The sequence below is a fragment of the Chiloscyllium punctatum genome, chromosome 9, assembly GCF_047496795.1.
Source record: "Chiloscyllium punctatum isolate Juve2018m chromosome 9, sChiPun1.3, whole genome shotgun sequence".
Classification (NCBI taxonomy): Eukaryota; Metazoa; Chordata; class Chondrichthyes; order Orectolobiformes; family Hemiscylliidae; genus Chiloscyllium; species Chiloscyllium punctatum.
In genome coordinates this window covers 46,112,407-46,130,837 of record NC_092747.1, presented here as the reverse complement: position 1 = coordinate 46,130,837, position 18,431 = coordinate 46,112,407, and the positions used below count along the sequence as shown (strand labels likewise).

Genomic DNA, 18,431 nt, shown 5'->3' with positions numbered 1-18,431 from the left:
GTGGAATAACTAATTGCAATAAAACACTACATTTTCTTTGAGTATTAATTGATTATTAAGTAGTGTTCAGTCAATGCTTGTCTAGTTTTAAAACAACACAACTGCAGATTTTGGGGATCTGAAATAAACAAAAACAGAAATTGCTGGAGAAACTCCACAATGCTCTGAAGAAGGGTCACAGGACTTGAAACTTTGCCTTTGTTTTCTCTCCACAGTTGCAGGCAGAACTGCTGATTTTTTCCAGAAATTTATGTTTTTGACTTCTTCTGGTTATAATTTTGTTAAAAGTAAAAGTTCTAAAATTCAGGTCTGGCAGTATTTGTGGAGAGAGAAGCAGAGTCTGATGTGACTTCTAAAGAATGTTTGGAATAGGAAGTGTGCTTGTTAGTTGCGTCTGCATTAGCTTTGCTATAAAACCATTCCTAATTGACGGAATCATATTACATCCCTCACCGCAATCTCACTAACTATATTAGTGCATTCATCTAAGTGAATGTATTAAAGGAACAAGAAAAGGCTGACAAAGCAGAGATCATATTGTACTGATTTCACTTTGGTTTGATACAGCCATAGAAGTGTGCAACAAAGCAGGCTGTCATTTGGCACTTGGTGTCTGTATCTGCTCTTTTCCAGACTAATACAAAATAGTACTATTACTTTGCTAACTCCCAATATACCCATATTGTTCTCTGCCTCAAATGTTCCAGATTCAGTCCTTAAACCGCTAAGTAAGATTATCTAAGTTCAGGAATTAGTAAAGTCACAGCACACAGGAACCATACAGAATCCCATTGTAGCAGACTCTGTTGTAGCAGATATCGAAGATTCCACTGGGCAATTCCCCTATGGTTGGAGCTCTCTGAAAATACCCATTTAATTCAGAGAATTTGGGAGGTTCCACTGCCAGTCATAAAATAGTCTACAGTTTTGAGTAACTATTAAAACTTTGCCTAACTAACTAGATTAACTCCTGACTGAATAGTCAACCAATCCAACTTACCCCACATACTCCCCAACTACACTTGCTCAGACCCCAACCCAAAAGACCCAGCCACAGGACCCAACAATCACCTCTATGCTCAGGACCCAGAAAAAAAACACCCTCTATGCCTGCAGGTAGCTTTGAAACAAGAATAGAAAACGGGTTTGGGTTTTCACCTCTAGTTGCTTTCAAGCAAAGCCAGTGAGGTGTGGTGGGTAGATGTCAGGTTAAAGTCAGCATTGAGTTCAGCTATGATAATTCTCATGAATTGGTAGCCTTTCATTAAGGCGGTCATATAATTCCTCTTGAGCACAATACTGGAAATAGATTACCACCAGGGTTACAGTTTCACAGGTAATGATTTTATGGTTGAGCAGTAAGAAAAGCTGGGAAGTAATTGATGTATTCTCAATCTGACTGGTCAGGCAAATATTAAGTAGAAGCAGTACTACTGTCCAGAACACATACTTGAAATGTTTTTAAATGCAACCAATTCTATGGTGATGTGAATCTAAGATTTCAAGATGATTATTTATTTTAAGTCAGTTGTGTCAAATTCCTCTGCCAGTATTTTATAAGCCTACCTTATAAGAAGAGGTATGCAGTGGTCTGCTGCTATTCTTCCTAGCATGCCGATACTTGCCAACTGGTCAGAGAACATTTCTCGATCATCTTCTTGAATTTCACTGATTTCTTCCTCGTCGCGTGATGTTACACCATTGGTGGTCTATATAAAAACAAAAATTAGATATCGGAATTTTTAAAAAATCTTCAATGTAAAATTCCATGGTAAATTCGTTTACTTAAAATTTTAAATATCAACTGACTACTTAGTTTGCCTCATCATTCTTACTTTTTCCTGAAATGGTAAAAGAATGGGAATAGATTACTTTTTAATTTTAAATTATCTCCTAAATGGTCAGTGGAAAGCATCAAGTATAATTAACTTTTTATATTGCCCCTTTTTCCTAATCTGAACTTCACCTGGCCAAACATGCTCTAATTCTTTCTCTGCCTCTCTTTCTCCAGTTTAAGAAAACAGACCAAAAGTCTGTCCATTTCAGCCTAATATATATTTAATGTTCGTTACATCAACGATCCCCTGGGTAAAGAATTCAAAACATTGATAATAAGTGAAAATGTTTCTCCCATATCCACTTGTCTGTCCATGGCATGCTGCAATGCTCCAGCAAATCCAGCAAAATCTGGAGCAGCAACATCTCACCTTCAAACTAGGCACTTTACAACTTTCTGGGCTCAACATCTTCAAATTGTGAACCCATTGCTTTCCTTTAGAACATAGAACATAGAAGAATACAGCGCAGTACAGGCCCTTCGGCCCTCGATGTTGCGCCGATCAAAGCCCACCTAACCTACACTAACCCACTATCCTCCATGTACCTATCCAATGCCCGCTTAAATACCCATAAAGAGGGAGAGTCCACCACTGCTACTGGTAGGGCATTCCATGAACTTACGACTCGCTGAGTGAAGAACCTACCCCTAACATCAGTCCTATATCTACCCCCCCTTAATTTAAAGCTATGCCCCCTTGTAATAGCTGACTCCATACGTGGAAAAAGGTTCTCACTGTCAACCCTATCTAACCCCCTAAACATCTTGTACACCTCTATCAAGTCACCCCTAAACCTTCTTTTCTCCAATGAAAACAACCCCAAGTGCCTCAGCCTTTCCTCATAGGATCTTCCTACCATACCAGGCAACATCCTGGTAAACTTCCTCTGCACCCGTTCCAGTGCCTCCACATCCTTCCTATAGTATGGCGACCAAAACTGCACACAATATTCCAGATGCGGCCGCACCAGAGTCTTATACAACTGCAGCATGACCTCAGGACTCCGGAACTCAATTCCTCTACCAATAAAAGCCAGTACGCCATATGCCTTCTTCACTACACTATTTACCTGGGTGGCAACTTTCAGAGATCTGTGTACATGGACACCAAGATCCCTCTGCTCTTCCACACTACCAAGTATCCGACCATTAGCCCAGTACCCCATCTTTGTTTTAGCTTTGCTTGTTACATCCTCTATCACAATGTCTTCTTCTCCCCTACCCCCACCCAAGTGGGACTATCTGTTCTTCCCAGTCTGGTAGTCAGACACACCATTGTTCTGCCATTCTCATATTCCAATCACTTAGTTTGAACTATCAGCATCCTTTCTCCCCCAGCACTCCAACCCCGCCATTCCATTATTGTATAAATGCTGTGCCCTCCACATTTCACTTCAGTTCTGATGAAAAGTCATCTAGACTGAAAATGTTAGCTTGCTTTCTCTCCATGGATGCTGCCTGACCTGCTGTGAGCTCAGGTATTTTTGTTTTTCATTAAATGATTGTCCCTTTCTTCTGGTCCCCTTGTTCTGGATTCCCCAGCCAGGAAGAACAGTGTTTCAATTTCCATCTTCATAATTCTGACTGTTTCAAAGAGTTCACCTCTCATTCTTCCATATAGCAGAGAACACAGACCCACTTACTCAATCCTCATCATTGGTTTGAAGATGAATGTTGTCCAATCTGATGAATCCTCATTGCATTGCTTCCAATGCAAGTACATCCTTCCTTCAAAATTTATATTAAAATTGCAACTGTATAACAAGTGTAGTTCTACCAAAGCACCATCTAATTGTTGCAAGATTCTGGATTCCTTTTAAGCTTCTCACCTTTATCCACGAGACTGACCTCTACTCCACCAAGCCCATTCCTACTTAAACTGCTGACCACCCAACTTCCTCTCCCAGTCACCGTGTTAACTGCTATTGTTAACGGTTCTCTCTTCAGATTCAGTCCTCACTGTCAGACAGGGTGAACAAGAACTTCCAAATATCAGGAAGATTTGTCATTCTTTTCTCTAGATACCAACTCTATCCCCCTCCCTTTCAAGTGTGCAAGATTAAACTGTTCACAAACCTAGAATCAATTTGATCCCAAGGTGGGGTTCATTTTCACACCATCAGCAAAGTTCATCATCTCGATAGTGTTGCCAAACCATGCCGTGTCTCTACGCATTCCTTATTTGCTTCCCACATTGTACCCTCCATTAACTTGAGGCCATCCAAAGTGTTGCTGCTTCTGCCTTGCACCAAAACCCATTAACAAATATCCCTGATCTCGATTTGCTCCCAGACAATTAATGACTCGACTTTTAAATTTTCAGTTTTGATTTCAAATCCCTCCCTATCCCATCCCCACTTCATAATCTCTTGTACTTCCACAATCTTGAGAGATATTTGGACTCTTGAGCATCCACAATTTAAATCACTCCACCACGGATGGCTTTACATTCAGGTGCTTAGGCTCTAAGCTCTGCTTTACCCTATCCACCTCATTTTCCTCATTTAGGATACTATTTATAAGTTATCACTTTAGCCAAATGTTTAGTCATCTGATCTAATATCTCCTAATATGGCTGGGTGTTGCATTTTGTTTTTGTAACTTTCCTGTGAAATACCTTATGAAGCTTCATTGCATTAAAGGCAAGTTATTATTCATTATACAATTCAAATAAGGTAACTGAAACTTGAGTAGAAACTTTTTTTTCATTCTAACTCCATATGAGTGAGTAGAATATGCTTCAATTAATATAATTTGTATGCACACATTACTATTAACAGGAGGGAATACTTGTACTAGAACAACTGCATGGAATCTGCAGTTAGCACGAATTCATATTTTTATCCCAATGTTTTAAAAACCTATGTATTTCCTTTGAATTAGTTCTTTCAAAGATTGTATACAAAAATAAATGTGGCAGTTATAAACATGAGTTTTCAACCTAATGCAATTGTCACTTTGTCCAAAAAGATTGTGAATTTGAAAATGCACACAACTCATTGACTATGCTAGGTGCAGAAATATTGCAAGTAGGAGATGAGTTAAGCCAATCAGCCCCTCAAGCCTGTACTACAATTTAACAAGCTAAAAGCTGATCTTCTGACTCAGTGCTATTTACCCACACTATCCCTATGTCCCTCTTTTTGGAGAATTCTGTGTCTTACAATTGTGTACTCCACAACCACCTGATGAAGGAGCAGCGCTCCGAAAGCTAGTGCTTCCAATTAAACCTGTTGGCCTATGTCCCTCACAACTTTAATATCTAGAATTCAGTTGTGAATATACTTAAAAGTTTCACAACCCAGGGTAGAGAATTCCAAATGTTCACCACTGCCTGAGTGTAGAGATTCCTGATCTCAGTCCTGAATTCTAACACCCAACAGAAGCAGCTTTCTTGCAACTACCTGTACTCCTGAAAGAAGATAGTGTATTTGAACAAGGTACCTCTCATTCTTCTGAGCTCTGCAGAACATTAGTCAAGTCTCTTTAATCCCCTCCAACAAAAAACCCTTTTTCCCAAAAAGCAGCATTGGTGTATCTCTATGCTCCATGAATAGCAGCAGCCCACCACCAGCTTCACCAGAATCAATTAGGGACAGACAATAAATGCTACCTAACGTGTGTTGGAAACATCCACAAATAAACAAAAATACAATCCTACCATCTCAAGGATTCGACTGGTGAACCTTTGTTGCACTCCCTCTGTGGAAAGTAGACAACTATTATTCTTCCCTACATCGTGGCAAAACCACATGCAATCTTCCAGGTGTGGTCTCATTAAGATTCTATGTCATCCTTCTTTGCTCCTCTACTCAAATTCTCTTGCAATAAACGTCAACATACCATTTGCCTTTTGAACTGCATACTAGCTTTCAGTGCTTCATGAATGAGGACATATTTCCCTTCAGACATCAATCTCTCATCATTTAAGAAATACTCTGATCTTCTTACTAAAGTGGATAACTTCACATTTTTCCACATTATAAGTGCTATGCTTTTACTCTCTCAGCCTGTCTAAAAGTCCTTGCAAACTCTTTGTATCCCTTTCACAACTCATTTCAAGCTAAATTTGTGCCATCAACAAACCTAGAAATATTATATTTGCTCTCCACATCCAAATCATTAATATAGTTTGTGAATAGCTGGAGCTTATGCACTATTTTTTGCAATACCTCACTAGTCCCAGCAGGCCAACCAGTGAATTAACTATTTATTCCTATTGTTTTCTGCCTCAAGATCAATTCTCATTCTACGCCAGTATATTACCCACCCCATGTATGCTGAGAGATGTTTGACTATGGTTTGTCTGTTATCCAAACTTACTTCATGTTAATTCTCAACGACACAATGTACATTGTGTATATCTATTATACATTGTACTATTCTAACTTTGCATCGTAAAGTCAATTTTGTTTGTTCAAATCATGGAATCCTGCAGCTTTATCATCTTAGTGCCATGGATTTCAAAAAATGCCTTTTTTTAAAAATGTTTTTCTTATTGCTTACCAGACCACAACATGGTAACCTGACATGAGATCATAACAGCACTAATTGGTTCCCTTTTATCTGCTTGTAACTCTCAAAATACTCTTAAAAAGGTCTGTCAAATAGTATTTCCCTTTCATATAACCTACCAATACTTTCCATGTGCAGTTAACATATCCTCTAGCGTAATGGACTAGCAGAGTTCAAATTTGCTGCACAACACATTAGAAATTGATCACAGCTGCTAGTGAGCATAACTCCAATTCATATTGCATGTGTACACTTCATCAGCTTTTAAAACAAATTACACCAATCACAGCAACTCTTCTGGGGGCAGTGGCAGTGTCCCCATCTCTGGACTAGCAGCATTGTTTCAAGTTCCATCCGCTCCAAAGGTGTGTCATATGTCCGGACAGGTTGGCAATAATGATTAAGTCAGTCACATTCAGAAACTCCATTAAAAGAAAAGGCTTTCTTCATTTTTTAAGGGTCCAGTATTTTCCAGCTAAATGTACATTTAGCAAATCCCACAAGAATTGGGTCACTGAGACCAAAACGTTAACTCTTCTTTCTCTCCACATATGTTGCCAGACTCGCTGGATTTCTACAGCAGTTTGTTTGATGTAATCATTTTATTTTTACTGGGTAGGTGGAAATGAAACTCTATACGGATTTTTGTTACCCAGTATCTACTGTCCAAGCAATAAAATGTTGAACAAGGATATGGAAATCTAGTTAATACACTCTGGATTTTTAAGTTGCAACTTTTCAATAGCCGAGAATTGTACTGCAATACATGACCTCAGGAATAGAGAGATCTCACACTTTCTTTTAACACACAGAGTCAGAACTGGGCAACATGGCCACCTAAAACCAGATCACTAAGACAAAAGCAGCAGTATAACTGCACCATCATTAAACTGCCAGAGCCATTTCTCATTTTAGCAAATTTTTGACTTTCTTCTAAAATTTGAGGAGTGTTGGATATAATTTATCCTGGGTAAAAATACAAAGGCAAAATATGCAAAACTGTCTACAATTTTATGCAATAAGCAAATTTATTAATGCTTGACAGAAGCTAGAACTGGGATAAAAGTTCTGTAGTTGAGGCATTTTCTTTCTCAGGCAAAAAAAAAACTCAGGGAGATCATCCTCGGCACATCCTGATGACCTGTTTACAAACCGCATTAGCAGAATCCTTGGAATAGTCTGGTCTTCACTCAAGAAAGTTAGCTTATCCAGATTGTTGGTGACTTTTTGAGATACTTTATTTGATTCAACATTCTCTGAAATAACTAGAGATCCAAACTTTATTAATTTAACTTATTATTCTAAAGGTAGTACATTTGCAGTCTCATCTGCCAAATTAGATTAAAAATGTTACATCGTGAAATAGTAAAAGCAAAAATATTTAAGTGCAAAATGTGGTAATATTTTCCATGCTCCCTATTAAATGATACTTAGGAAGCTTACATTGTAGCAGAAAATGCATTTACCATCGAATAGTAAAGTTTACAATCCGAGCTCTGAATATTCAGGATTTCTTTAGAAGGGGACTGTGTGCTCACATACCTTTCATTACACTATAGCTGACTGTATAGAAACTGTTAACGGTAAGATCATAAGCCAATAGTCTTCAGTTTCATATAAATGCTTCATGGATCACAGGGTTAGATACTGAAATCAGTTGTCAGATAGTTTAAATATAATATGAGGAGTGAACTTCAAGATAGCCAGGCACCTTTGAAAAGAGGTGAGAGGCAGTTTACATGCTATAATGGGAAGTATCAATACACCCTTACAATAGTTACCATTAAATTGTTTACTTATCTACATTTAATTCAATGAAGACATTTATTTGTTGCAAAAGAAAACATGATCAGTATGGAGTATCTATTGAACATCTATTTATTATTCAGATTACCCTCTTGTGACTTAAATCACAAGTTATTTCATCAACCTAAATGTGAAAAAATAATTTTCATACTATGCCTAAGACTCCAAAATGTAGTAAACAACAGCATTAATTGTTGATTTAATGCATCAACCCTTACGCTCATTACTCTATCTAAGCAGCATTGATTGTTGTTGTTTTAAGGAGAAATTCCAATATGTGAAAATATTAACTGAAGTCAATAAAATGTAAGGAATGAATTCAAAGTTTCAATTGGAAGCACTGACTAGACTGCCAAGATCAGTTTCACAAACATGTTAGGAATCTAAGCAATCCATCTCAGTGAACACCAAGTGTACAAAATAACATGTCTCCAGCAATGACCTACACATTCTTGCACTGAGGAATTTGATTGATCAAGCTGGCCTGGGATTTTAAACCCCTCGAAAGAACCCCCCTTTTAAATTAAATGTTCAGCCGAAAACATATTATGTTACATTGTTACATAAATTATAGTGTTACACAAGTGCGTTACCACTAGAAAGCATTCTTCTAAACACGTTAAAGAAAGTCTGCAATGACATATCATAAGAATTCAATATTGCTGGATCTATTGAAATCTTACTGGTTTTTTTTTGAGGGTATTGCTCATTATCAATGTTTTGAGTTTGTTAACAAGATCCCCATATTGAGAAAGATATTTACTTAAAATACCCTAACCAATACTTGTAAGTATATTGGCACGATTGATCAAATTCAAGATTGCACCGATTTCATTAAATACAAAGGCATTAACATTCTGTAGTCATGAATGCGTGAAAAAAAACATGTACTTCTGGGAGAAGGGCAAGCTCATAAGTGGGAATATTTTGTTTTATGGTTAAGAGGCACCATAACAACATGAGGACACAAAATGAGTTGAAATGAGATGACAATAAAAATCTTAATATTAACTCAACTCAACTGACAGGATTGCTTCAGTCAAAAGTTCCAGTTCCACGTCGGCATTTAAAAACAAACCCAAATCAAATTTTGTACCATACTAAATGGGCTCCAATGTTTCAATAGTAAGTAAAAGGAAAAACAAAATCAAAGGGAAGTTGGGTCTAAAGTAAACTGAGGAAACAGAGGGCACACAGTGATGTATCAAATGCCTACTTTGTCTTTCTTAACTGAAATAATACTCGCAATATCACATTAAACAAAGAGATAGAAGAGATACAATGAGATTAAAACAGGTAAACAAACAATAAAAAGACAGCTCTTTCAAAGAGCCAGGTAGGCATAATGACCTATAAGACCTCCTTCCTTGAGGTATTTCTCTATGTAAAAGAGGTTTCAACCTGCTCATTCAAGTACTTGGTTAAATTTCTCTCTCATTCCCCAGCAGTGAAATGAGTTAAAGATCTTACTTTTGATTTGTGGAATCTTACTGTGTAAAACCTTAGGGATTTGTCATGAGTTAACTACATTTCAGCACTTCAAAACTTTCTATTTTCAGAGACTTTACTCAGAATTAAAAGTCACATATTAAATGCAAGTCTTTCCTTCCTTCATCTCATTTCTTTGAATCAAGTTCTCTGAAACTTATACAATTCAACGGAAAACGATAAGTTCTTATCAGGAAGTTGAAGTTTGCATTCCCTTTAACGATCTTTTTGATGAATCTCTAGTGGCTGAGTAACAGCAATGCCTGCCACAGTTTTAAGGCAACCACAGGGAGTACATCAACTCTAATTCCCAATCTTATGCTCACCATCACACACAATGGGGGAGGAAGAAGCAATCTGAAAAGGAATCAAGGGTTTTTGATGAATATCTGAAAGAAGGGGAACCTCGTCATGTGAAGTCACCTCATTAGAACAGACAAAACTGAGCTCCTGGATTAAGGGCTCTTGTACAATGGTAATGTCTCTACTTCTGAACCAGGAGGCTCACGCTCAAATCCCGCCTGCTCCAGAATGTGTAATATCATCTCTGAACAGGTTACATTAGAAAATATGTAGATTGAGCTCTTTTGCCTGCAGAACTCAATAAGTCACGAACACAGATTCAAAATAGATTGTTTAGGCATGGCAGCAAAGGGTTCCACAACGAGGTATAATGAAGTAAAAAGTTGAACAGCTTTAGAAAAGTGACAAGTTGTCAATACATTGCATGCAAAGATCCACTAATGCTATACCCTTAAAGTCATATTTGATGGACTCGGGCAAGGATGTCAGCTTTCTTTGGTATAGAAGGGTAGCTTCCTTGGAAAAGAAAACATGCCAAATGCATAGCCAAAGAAAGCGCATGGGAAAATGTATAATTATCAGAGAACCTAGCTCCAAATGTGGAAATTAATGGAGGGCCTCAGGAAAGCTGCCAGAGAAAAGCTGTCTTAAAGATTCCAGTATCAAATAGCTTTCCTAAGTACGCATGCCACAAAATGCTTCCTCATGACCTGTTACTCTTTTAATACAGCTCAATGGAAAGCACCCAACAACTTTTCAGTTGTTTTAGTGTTTATTATGAATGACCATGCTGAAAATGACACAAATTTAAGCTGCAAGTAATAACACCAAAGTCCTTAAGGGACTTAAATTTTTCCCGAAAAACAATGACACATTTGAGAATTCGTCTACAATGATTTGCAGGATGAACACTTCTTGTCAACATATATGCTTTTGAAATGTTTTTTTATGGAAAAAGCAATTTTTTGGCTCCAAGGCAAGAATGGTATCCTCCTCCTCTAAAGCAGTTCCTTGAAACCAATTGTGACATATTCAAGGAGCGAGCAAGGGGTAGGGCCAGGAACTACAGGCCAAGTCAGTCTAACTTCAGTGGTAGATAAACTGTTGGAAGCAATTCTGATGGACAGAATTAACCTGCAGGTGGAGAGGCAAGGATTGATCAAGAAGAGTCAGTATGGTTTTATGAAGGGAAATAATGCTTACTCAACTTGAGTGAAGTTTTCAAATAGGTGACCCAGTGTGCGGATGAGGACATTGCATTTGACGCAGTATATTTGGACCAGCAAGACTTTGAAAGGGTCTGAATGGGTGACAGCAAAGTTAAGAGCCTATGGGATCCAAGGAAATTTGGCTAATTGGATCCAAGATTGGCTGTGTGGCAAAACGTAGATAGTAATGTTCAAGGGGAGTTTGAGCAACTAGAAGCCTGTGTCCAGTAGGACTCCGCAGAGATCAGTGTTGGGACTCTTGCTGTTTAGTGGGATATATAAATGATTTCAAATTGAACACAGGAAGGTTAATCATAAAAGTCACAGATGATATAAAAATTGGTGGGGTGGTAAATAGTGAGGCGGATAGCCTTAGATTACAGGAGGATATAGATGGAATAGTCAGATGGGCTGATCAGTAGCAAATAGAATCCAATGAAGAATGGATGTTCATCGATGTCAATCAAGGAGGCTGCTTTGTTCTCGGAAGTGTCAAGCTTAGAGTGTTGTTGGATCTGCACTCATCAGGCAAGTGGAGAGTATGCCATCACACTCCTGACATATGCCTTGGACAAGCTCTGGAGAGTCAGGTGGCGAGTTACTTGCAGCAGGATCCCTAGCCTCTGATCTGGTCTTGTAGCCAATGTACATATATGGCTAGTCCACTGCAGTTTCTCATCAATGGCAATCCCGAGGATGTTGATCCGGGGAAATCCAATGATGTTAATGCCACTGAATGTCAGGGATGGTAGTTAGCTTGCCCCTTAGTGCAGATGGTCATTGCCTGAAAGCTACTTGCCGCTTTTCAGCTCAAAACTGGATATTGCCCAGGTCTTAGTGGATTTGTACACGGACTCTCAACACCTGAAGGGTCTCAAAGTGGTTTCGAATATTGTGCAATCACCACTTCTCTGACCTCATAATGGAGGGAAATGAAACAGCCAAAGTTGTCTGGACAAGACAATACCCTAAGGAGCTCCTGCAGAGATATCCTGAAGCTGAGATGACTCACCTTCAACAACTACAACCATCTTCCCATGAGCCAGGTGAGACTCCAAACAGCAGAGTGTTTTCCTTGATTCCTATGGACTCCAGCTTTGCTAGGGTTCCTCGATGCCACAATTGGTCAAATGCTGCCTTGATACCAAAGGCTGTCACTCTTACCTCATCTCTGTAATTCAGTTCTTTTGTCCATGTTTGAACAAAAATTATAACGATTTGAGCTGAGTGGTCCTGGTGGAAGCAAATTGAGCTTTTAGCACAGTATTGTTGAGCAAGTGCTACTTGAGAGCACTGTTGATGACACTTAATCATTTTAGTGATGACTGAGTAGAGTAACTGACCAGTAATCGGCTGAGCTAGATCTGTCCTACTTTGTGTACAGGACATACATGGGGTATTTTCCACATTGTCAGGTTGACACCAGTGTTGTAGCTGTAGTGGGGCAACTTGGTTAAAGGTGCTTCTGGAGTATAAGTATTCAATACTATTGCTGGAATGTTGATGAATCTGTCATGCCACTCAATCTCCACCCATTTGCACCCTTGAACAGATCCTTAAAAAAGCCATTACACTGTATATAGTTGACAGATTACTTCAGCACATGGAATTTGACTGAAATTCTCAAAACTATATCCAAATGTTCACTTTCATAATACCAGCACAAAAACAAACCTAAAGCATGATCCCAATGTAACATATTTGAGAGCAAGTCTAGACAGGACTTTGTCTGTATAGAAACATCTAAATAAAAAAACTGATCAAAACCAGAAACATCCTGTTAAACAAACCTGTTGGATCTTGCAGGAGTGCTGCTGGATAATATTCCAGACTTCAGCAATTGCCCTATCATATCCTGCCATAAAATCTCTCTCACTTGTTTTGTTGCTACTCAATTGAATCAGAAAGGTGAATCATAAAAGGAACCGTCCTCTAGCCTCCTGGCCTCACAAACATCAATTGATGAAAAGCCAAACATTAGTTGAAACAATTCATGTTGCACTGTGCAGACAAGTGCACCGCCTTAACCTCAACAAAAAAGGAAGCAATCACTTGGTTCTGAGGAGTCCAGTCTATTAAATAAATAAGTAGATAGATAGATTAAAAATACTGCCACATCAGTCTATTCGCAATTATCAGCGAAGGTGATAGAGGATATAATTGGCAGTGCTGTCAAGCAGCACTCACTCAGCAATAACTTATTCATGTATGGAATGAGTTTCTCAAGGAAATGGTGGAGGCTGGTACAATTACAGCATTTAAAAAGCATCTGAATGGGTCTATGAATATGAAGGGTTTAGAGGGATATGGGCCAAACATTGGCAAATGGGGCTAGATTGATTTAGGATATCTACCTCCACCACTTCCTCTGGCAACTCATTCCATACACGCACCACCTTCTGCGTGAAAATGTTGTCCCTTAGCTCCCTTTTAAATTTTTCCCCTCTCACCTTAAACCCAGGTCTTCTAGTTTTGGACTCCCCAACCCCACAGAAAGGATTATTGATGAAAGCTGAATGCTAAATGTGAAGTGAGTGTGATTGCCTTAGAATCTGCTGACTGCAGCATCAAGGAGACCAGCAAAATTGAAGCCAGTGGGAACTAGGGAAGAAAACTATCCATATCAGTTGAGGTCATATCTGTAGGATCTGTAGATTTTTCCAAAATTAGTTTGATTTGATTAAGGAAGTGAGGTATCACATTTCGTTTAATTGTGGTTATTTGTAAACACCTTCTGTAAAGAAGAACAGCCATATGGCCCAAGTCAAAACCAGGTTCAAGGTTGCTTTTAAAACTCAACAAATGTGAACTTTGGTTAACAAATATAAAAATGTTTTGAGGAGAGGGCTTTTATGAAATACACAGCTATGTTTTAAACAGGTTTAATTTTTTAACTTAATGAAACTTTTAGTTATTCTGTTGCAGCTTGCAACTGTACTTTGGTTATTGTGGAATCATGCTTTTTTTTAGCTAAAGGATATTAATAGATTTTGGACTGTAGTATTTAGATATACTTATTTTGACATTTGAGATGATACTAATCATTAAGGAATGACACTACATGCACTAAGCAGACACATTAATTACACCACTAGCGCCAACTACCAATAAAGATGTTAAAGATGTAAAAAGTTGGCAAGTTCTTTCAGGCAATATTGTTTCAGAAGAGGTGACCTTACAAAGAAAGAAATCAGGAGACAATTGGAAGTGATGTCACAAGGTGACCATTACTTTCAACAAACCGAAATAGTAATCAGACATTATCACAATCAAAGATTTGATCAAGTGTTATTCATGCATTGGCAAGCCAATCAAATCTGAGGATGCCACTGATTATGCACAGATGGTAGTCGCTAGCAAGGGATCATTTTAGTAGTTCAGTCCACAAGAAAAGAAAACTGAAGACAGAAGGAGAACTTCATTCAAGAAACATGCCCACCCATCCAGGGTCCCAAGCTGAACCAACTGGAAATCAGTGCTTTTATTGCATATTATTTCTTTTGAGATTCTTGTAAGAATGGTGGCATGGTGACTCAGTGGTTAGCACTGCTGCCTCACAGCACCAGGGTCCCAGGTTCAATTCCAGCCTTGGGTGATCGTCTGTGTGGAGTTTGCACATTCTCCCTGTGTCTGCATGGGTTTCCTCCAGGTGCTCCGGTTTCCTCCCACAGTCCAAAAATGTGCAGGTTAGGTGAATTGGCCATGCCAAATTGCCCATAGTGTTAGGTGCATTAGTCAGAGGGAAATGGGTCTGGGTGGGTTACTCTTCGGATGGTTGGTGTGGACTGGTTGGGCCGAAGGGCCCGTTTCCGCTCTGTAGGGAATCTAATCTAAAAACATTTATACCAGGAACAGGTCTTTTATCTAATCTGGATTAGTAAACTTTAGACAGACTCTCTTAAACTTAATATGTAATTGTAACTGACTTCTGTCTTACATTTAAAGTTAAAGTGAACCCCAAAATCTGAAATTCCAATAGAAATACAGATGATTAGGCGTGTGAGAAGGCTACTCATTGCAATGTTGAGAGTTCCTCAGGGAGTATACGAGACGCAACCATCAGCTGCTTCATCAAATTATCTTCTCTCCAACATAAGATCAGAAGTGGGAATTTTTATTGACCATTTTAGAGTATTCAATAATATCCACAATTTCTCTGATACTGCTGCACAACCAGTCTATATCTGCTCACAGCAATGGGCCTTCAGCTGTTATGTACTGGGCAATGGCTATCACCAACTAGAGATAACTATATCATCTCCCCAAGATATATAATGGTGATACCATCTCAGGACCCCTAACATCAACATCTCGCAGTTTATCATTTACCAGAATCTTAACTAAATACTGTGGCTACAAGAGCAGGTTAAAAGCTGGGTAATGGCAGCAAGTAGCTCCTAACTCCCCAAAATATGTTTACTATTTACATACAAATGTCAGGAGCATGATAGAATACTTTTCAGTCAGAGTCATAGAGGCTTACAGCATGGAGATGGGCCCTTTGGCCCAAACTGGTCCATGCTGACCAAAGTGTCCATCCACACTAATCCCCTTTCCCTGCACTTATTCCATATTCTTCTAATCCTTTCCTATCCATGTATTTGCCCAAATGCATTTTAAATGTTGTTAATCCGCCTCAACTACTTCTGCTGGCAGTTCATTCTATATGAGGACCACCCACTTGCCTGGGTGATGGCAGTTCCAAAAATACTCAAGCAGCTCAACACCATCCAAGATAAACACCCTATTCGAACACTAACACAGGTAGTAGCGTGTACTTTCTAAAAGATGAACTGCAGTTACTCACCAAGTTTTTTTTTACAGCTGCTTTCAAATGTGCAATTGTGACAAGATGGATAAAGGAAGTAAAAACATGGGAACTTCAACACCTGCAAGTTCATTTCCAAGTCATTTAGGGCGGCACGGTGGCACAGTGGTTAGCACTGCTGCCTCACAGCACCAGAGACCTGGGTTCAATTCCCACCTCAGGCGACTGACTGTGTGGAGTTTGCACATTCTCCCCGTGTCTGCGTGGGTTTCCTCCGGGTGCTCCGGTTTCCTCCCACAGTCCAAAAATGTGCAGGTTAGGTGAATTGGCCGTGCTAAATTGCCTGTAGTGTTAGGTGCAGGGTAGATGTAAGGGAATGGGAGTGGGTGGGTGCGCTTCGGCGGGTCGGTGTGGACTTGTTGGGCCGAAGGGCCTGTTTCCACGCTGTAAGTAATCTAATCTAATCATTCACCATACTGACTTGGAATTATGTTCACATTTTTTCACTGTCAGTGGGTCAAAATCCTGGAACATCCTCCCAAACACTACGTGTACTGTAGCAGTTAAGACTGCAGTTCAATACCAATTGCTTGAGGATTAGCAGTAACTGCTAGCCTTACCAGTGATACCTACATCTCCAGGTAAAACAAAAACTAGGCCAGTTTACACTAATGTATGCGTGAAATAAATGTCTATTTAACAATCCACTTTGTCCAACTCTACTTCACTGCTACATAAATCTTCAGAAACATATCATGCAGAACACCAAAGCTGGAGCCATAATTTGATGTACAAGTGGCATATATTCACTGAAAAGTTATGAAAACTGATCGAAGGCATATCCATTACAGTACCTCTATCCACACATAATTAGCCTATCAAATACTGCACACTTGATTTTTTTGTTTCATTTAAAATCACTTGATGATTTGCATTTGACTCAGCTGATAAAGTTAGAATGTAACTGAGCAAGACTACCCCCATATCTCTACATCCAATTCCCAATGTGTGCTGTTATCTGATCTCAGAGAGAATAGCAGTTGCAGTGGTACATTTGGCTTAAACCCTCTAGGATTGAGAAAGTGAAGGTCACCCTTGTTACATTTCCATTGACCTTGCTGGAAGTTACATGCCACCAACCAAATGAGTACAGGATAATGTTCAGCTGTTATACCCACAAAATGTCAAACTTGAAAAGTAACTCGTTAAAACTCACATATAAACAGTAACTACAGTGGAGAGCATGTAGTTTCCATGCCAACATTTTAAAGAAACACAAAAAAGAACAGGAGAGAAAACAATGAAGGAACAATATCAACAACAGAATTTCAAAGCAAGTACTATTATTATTGGATAACATGACCCAAAGTAGCTCCATATCAAGCAAAATCATTCTCTATGCATTCTCTATAACTTCAAATAAAATTCAGGTGGAACCAGAGCCCTCTGAAACAGAAATGGCCAGAAGGCTAGAATAAAAGATTTGCTACTTCATTCAAGATCTTACACTAGTTGAAAAACATGACCCTCTACACAGTTTTATAGAAAAAAGGAAAGATGAAGCAAACTAAACAAAGTGTACTCACCAAGTTTCTTGTGCCCTCTGGTGCTGCCAAGTGGCATTGAATGTAGGAATTAAAAACTTGTACAGCATGTTGAGTGAAAAACCCTTTATGGAAATGCTTATTGTCTTGTACAAGTGTAAGCCACGACTCAAGTAATTTGTCGTATGCCTCCATATACACCATGTCATCTTTGTCCAACTATAAATAAATAAATATATTGCATCAGTCACTCTTTAGTAAATGACTCAATTTAATGAAACACAGATACACAGAAGCAAAATTACATCATTTTTTTCCATACAAAAATATTACAATACCTCCATGACTATAAGCTGTAGGTATTTTCTGAAATTCCATACCAAAGTCAGTGTAGTAAAAACCTATTTTTGATCATCAGTGTGTTCTAATATTAATGATCAAAACTACAGGCAGAATTGTACTGCACTGTTAATTCCTTTTTACAAAAGGACTGATGCAGAATAAACCTCAAGCAGTTTGTAACTTAAGTTTGGTAAGTGTATATCGAGTCATTTTTCAAAACTTAACCATTTTCACTTGATTAAGGAAGTGAAGGGTTAAATTGCATTCTTTTTAATTACGGTGGTAGTTTCCGAAGCAAAATGTTTTATTGCTGCTTTCAGCTCAGGCTAACGTAAACTTAGGTAACCATATGCTTTGAAAGTAGAAAGACGATTACTCAAAGACATCTAAATTTTAAAATGGTTTAGCTTTGTAACAGAGCTATGGATATGTATATTCGTATGTCTTATTTTCTGAAATTAGGTTCATAGAACCTCTTGCAATTTTAAATGTATCTTAGATGTACTAAGTGGAATATTTAGGATGACAATCAATCTCGAAGAGATGGAAAAACATTCTCCAAGCAGATGACTTATCTTTGCAAGATTTGTAGAATTGGTAAGCTAGAAGGGACATGCTGT

At 38.6% G+C, this 18,431-nt stretch overlaps 1 protein-coding gene across 2 annotated transcripts in view; it reads right to left on the bottom strand.

The window, feature by feature from the left end:
* Positions 1–18,431, bottom strand: part of xpo4 (exportin 4) — a 249,078-nt gene that overhangs the window by 28,868 nt on the left and 201,779 nt on the right. For both annotated transcript variants that reach the window (XM_072577418.1, XM_072577416.1), the window contains 2 exons: positions 17,512–17,688; positions 1,567–1,709 (listed from right to left, as the gene is read on the bottom strand). In XM_072577418.1, the coding sequence (XP_072433519.1) occupies positions 1,567–1,709; positions 17,512–17,688 (320 nt within the window). The remainder of the gene's footprint in view (positions 1–1,566; positions 1,710–17,511; positions 17,689–18,431) is intronic.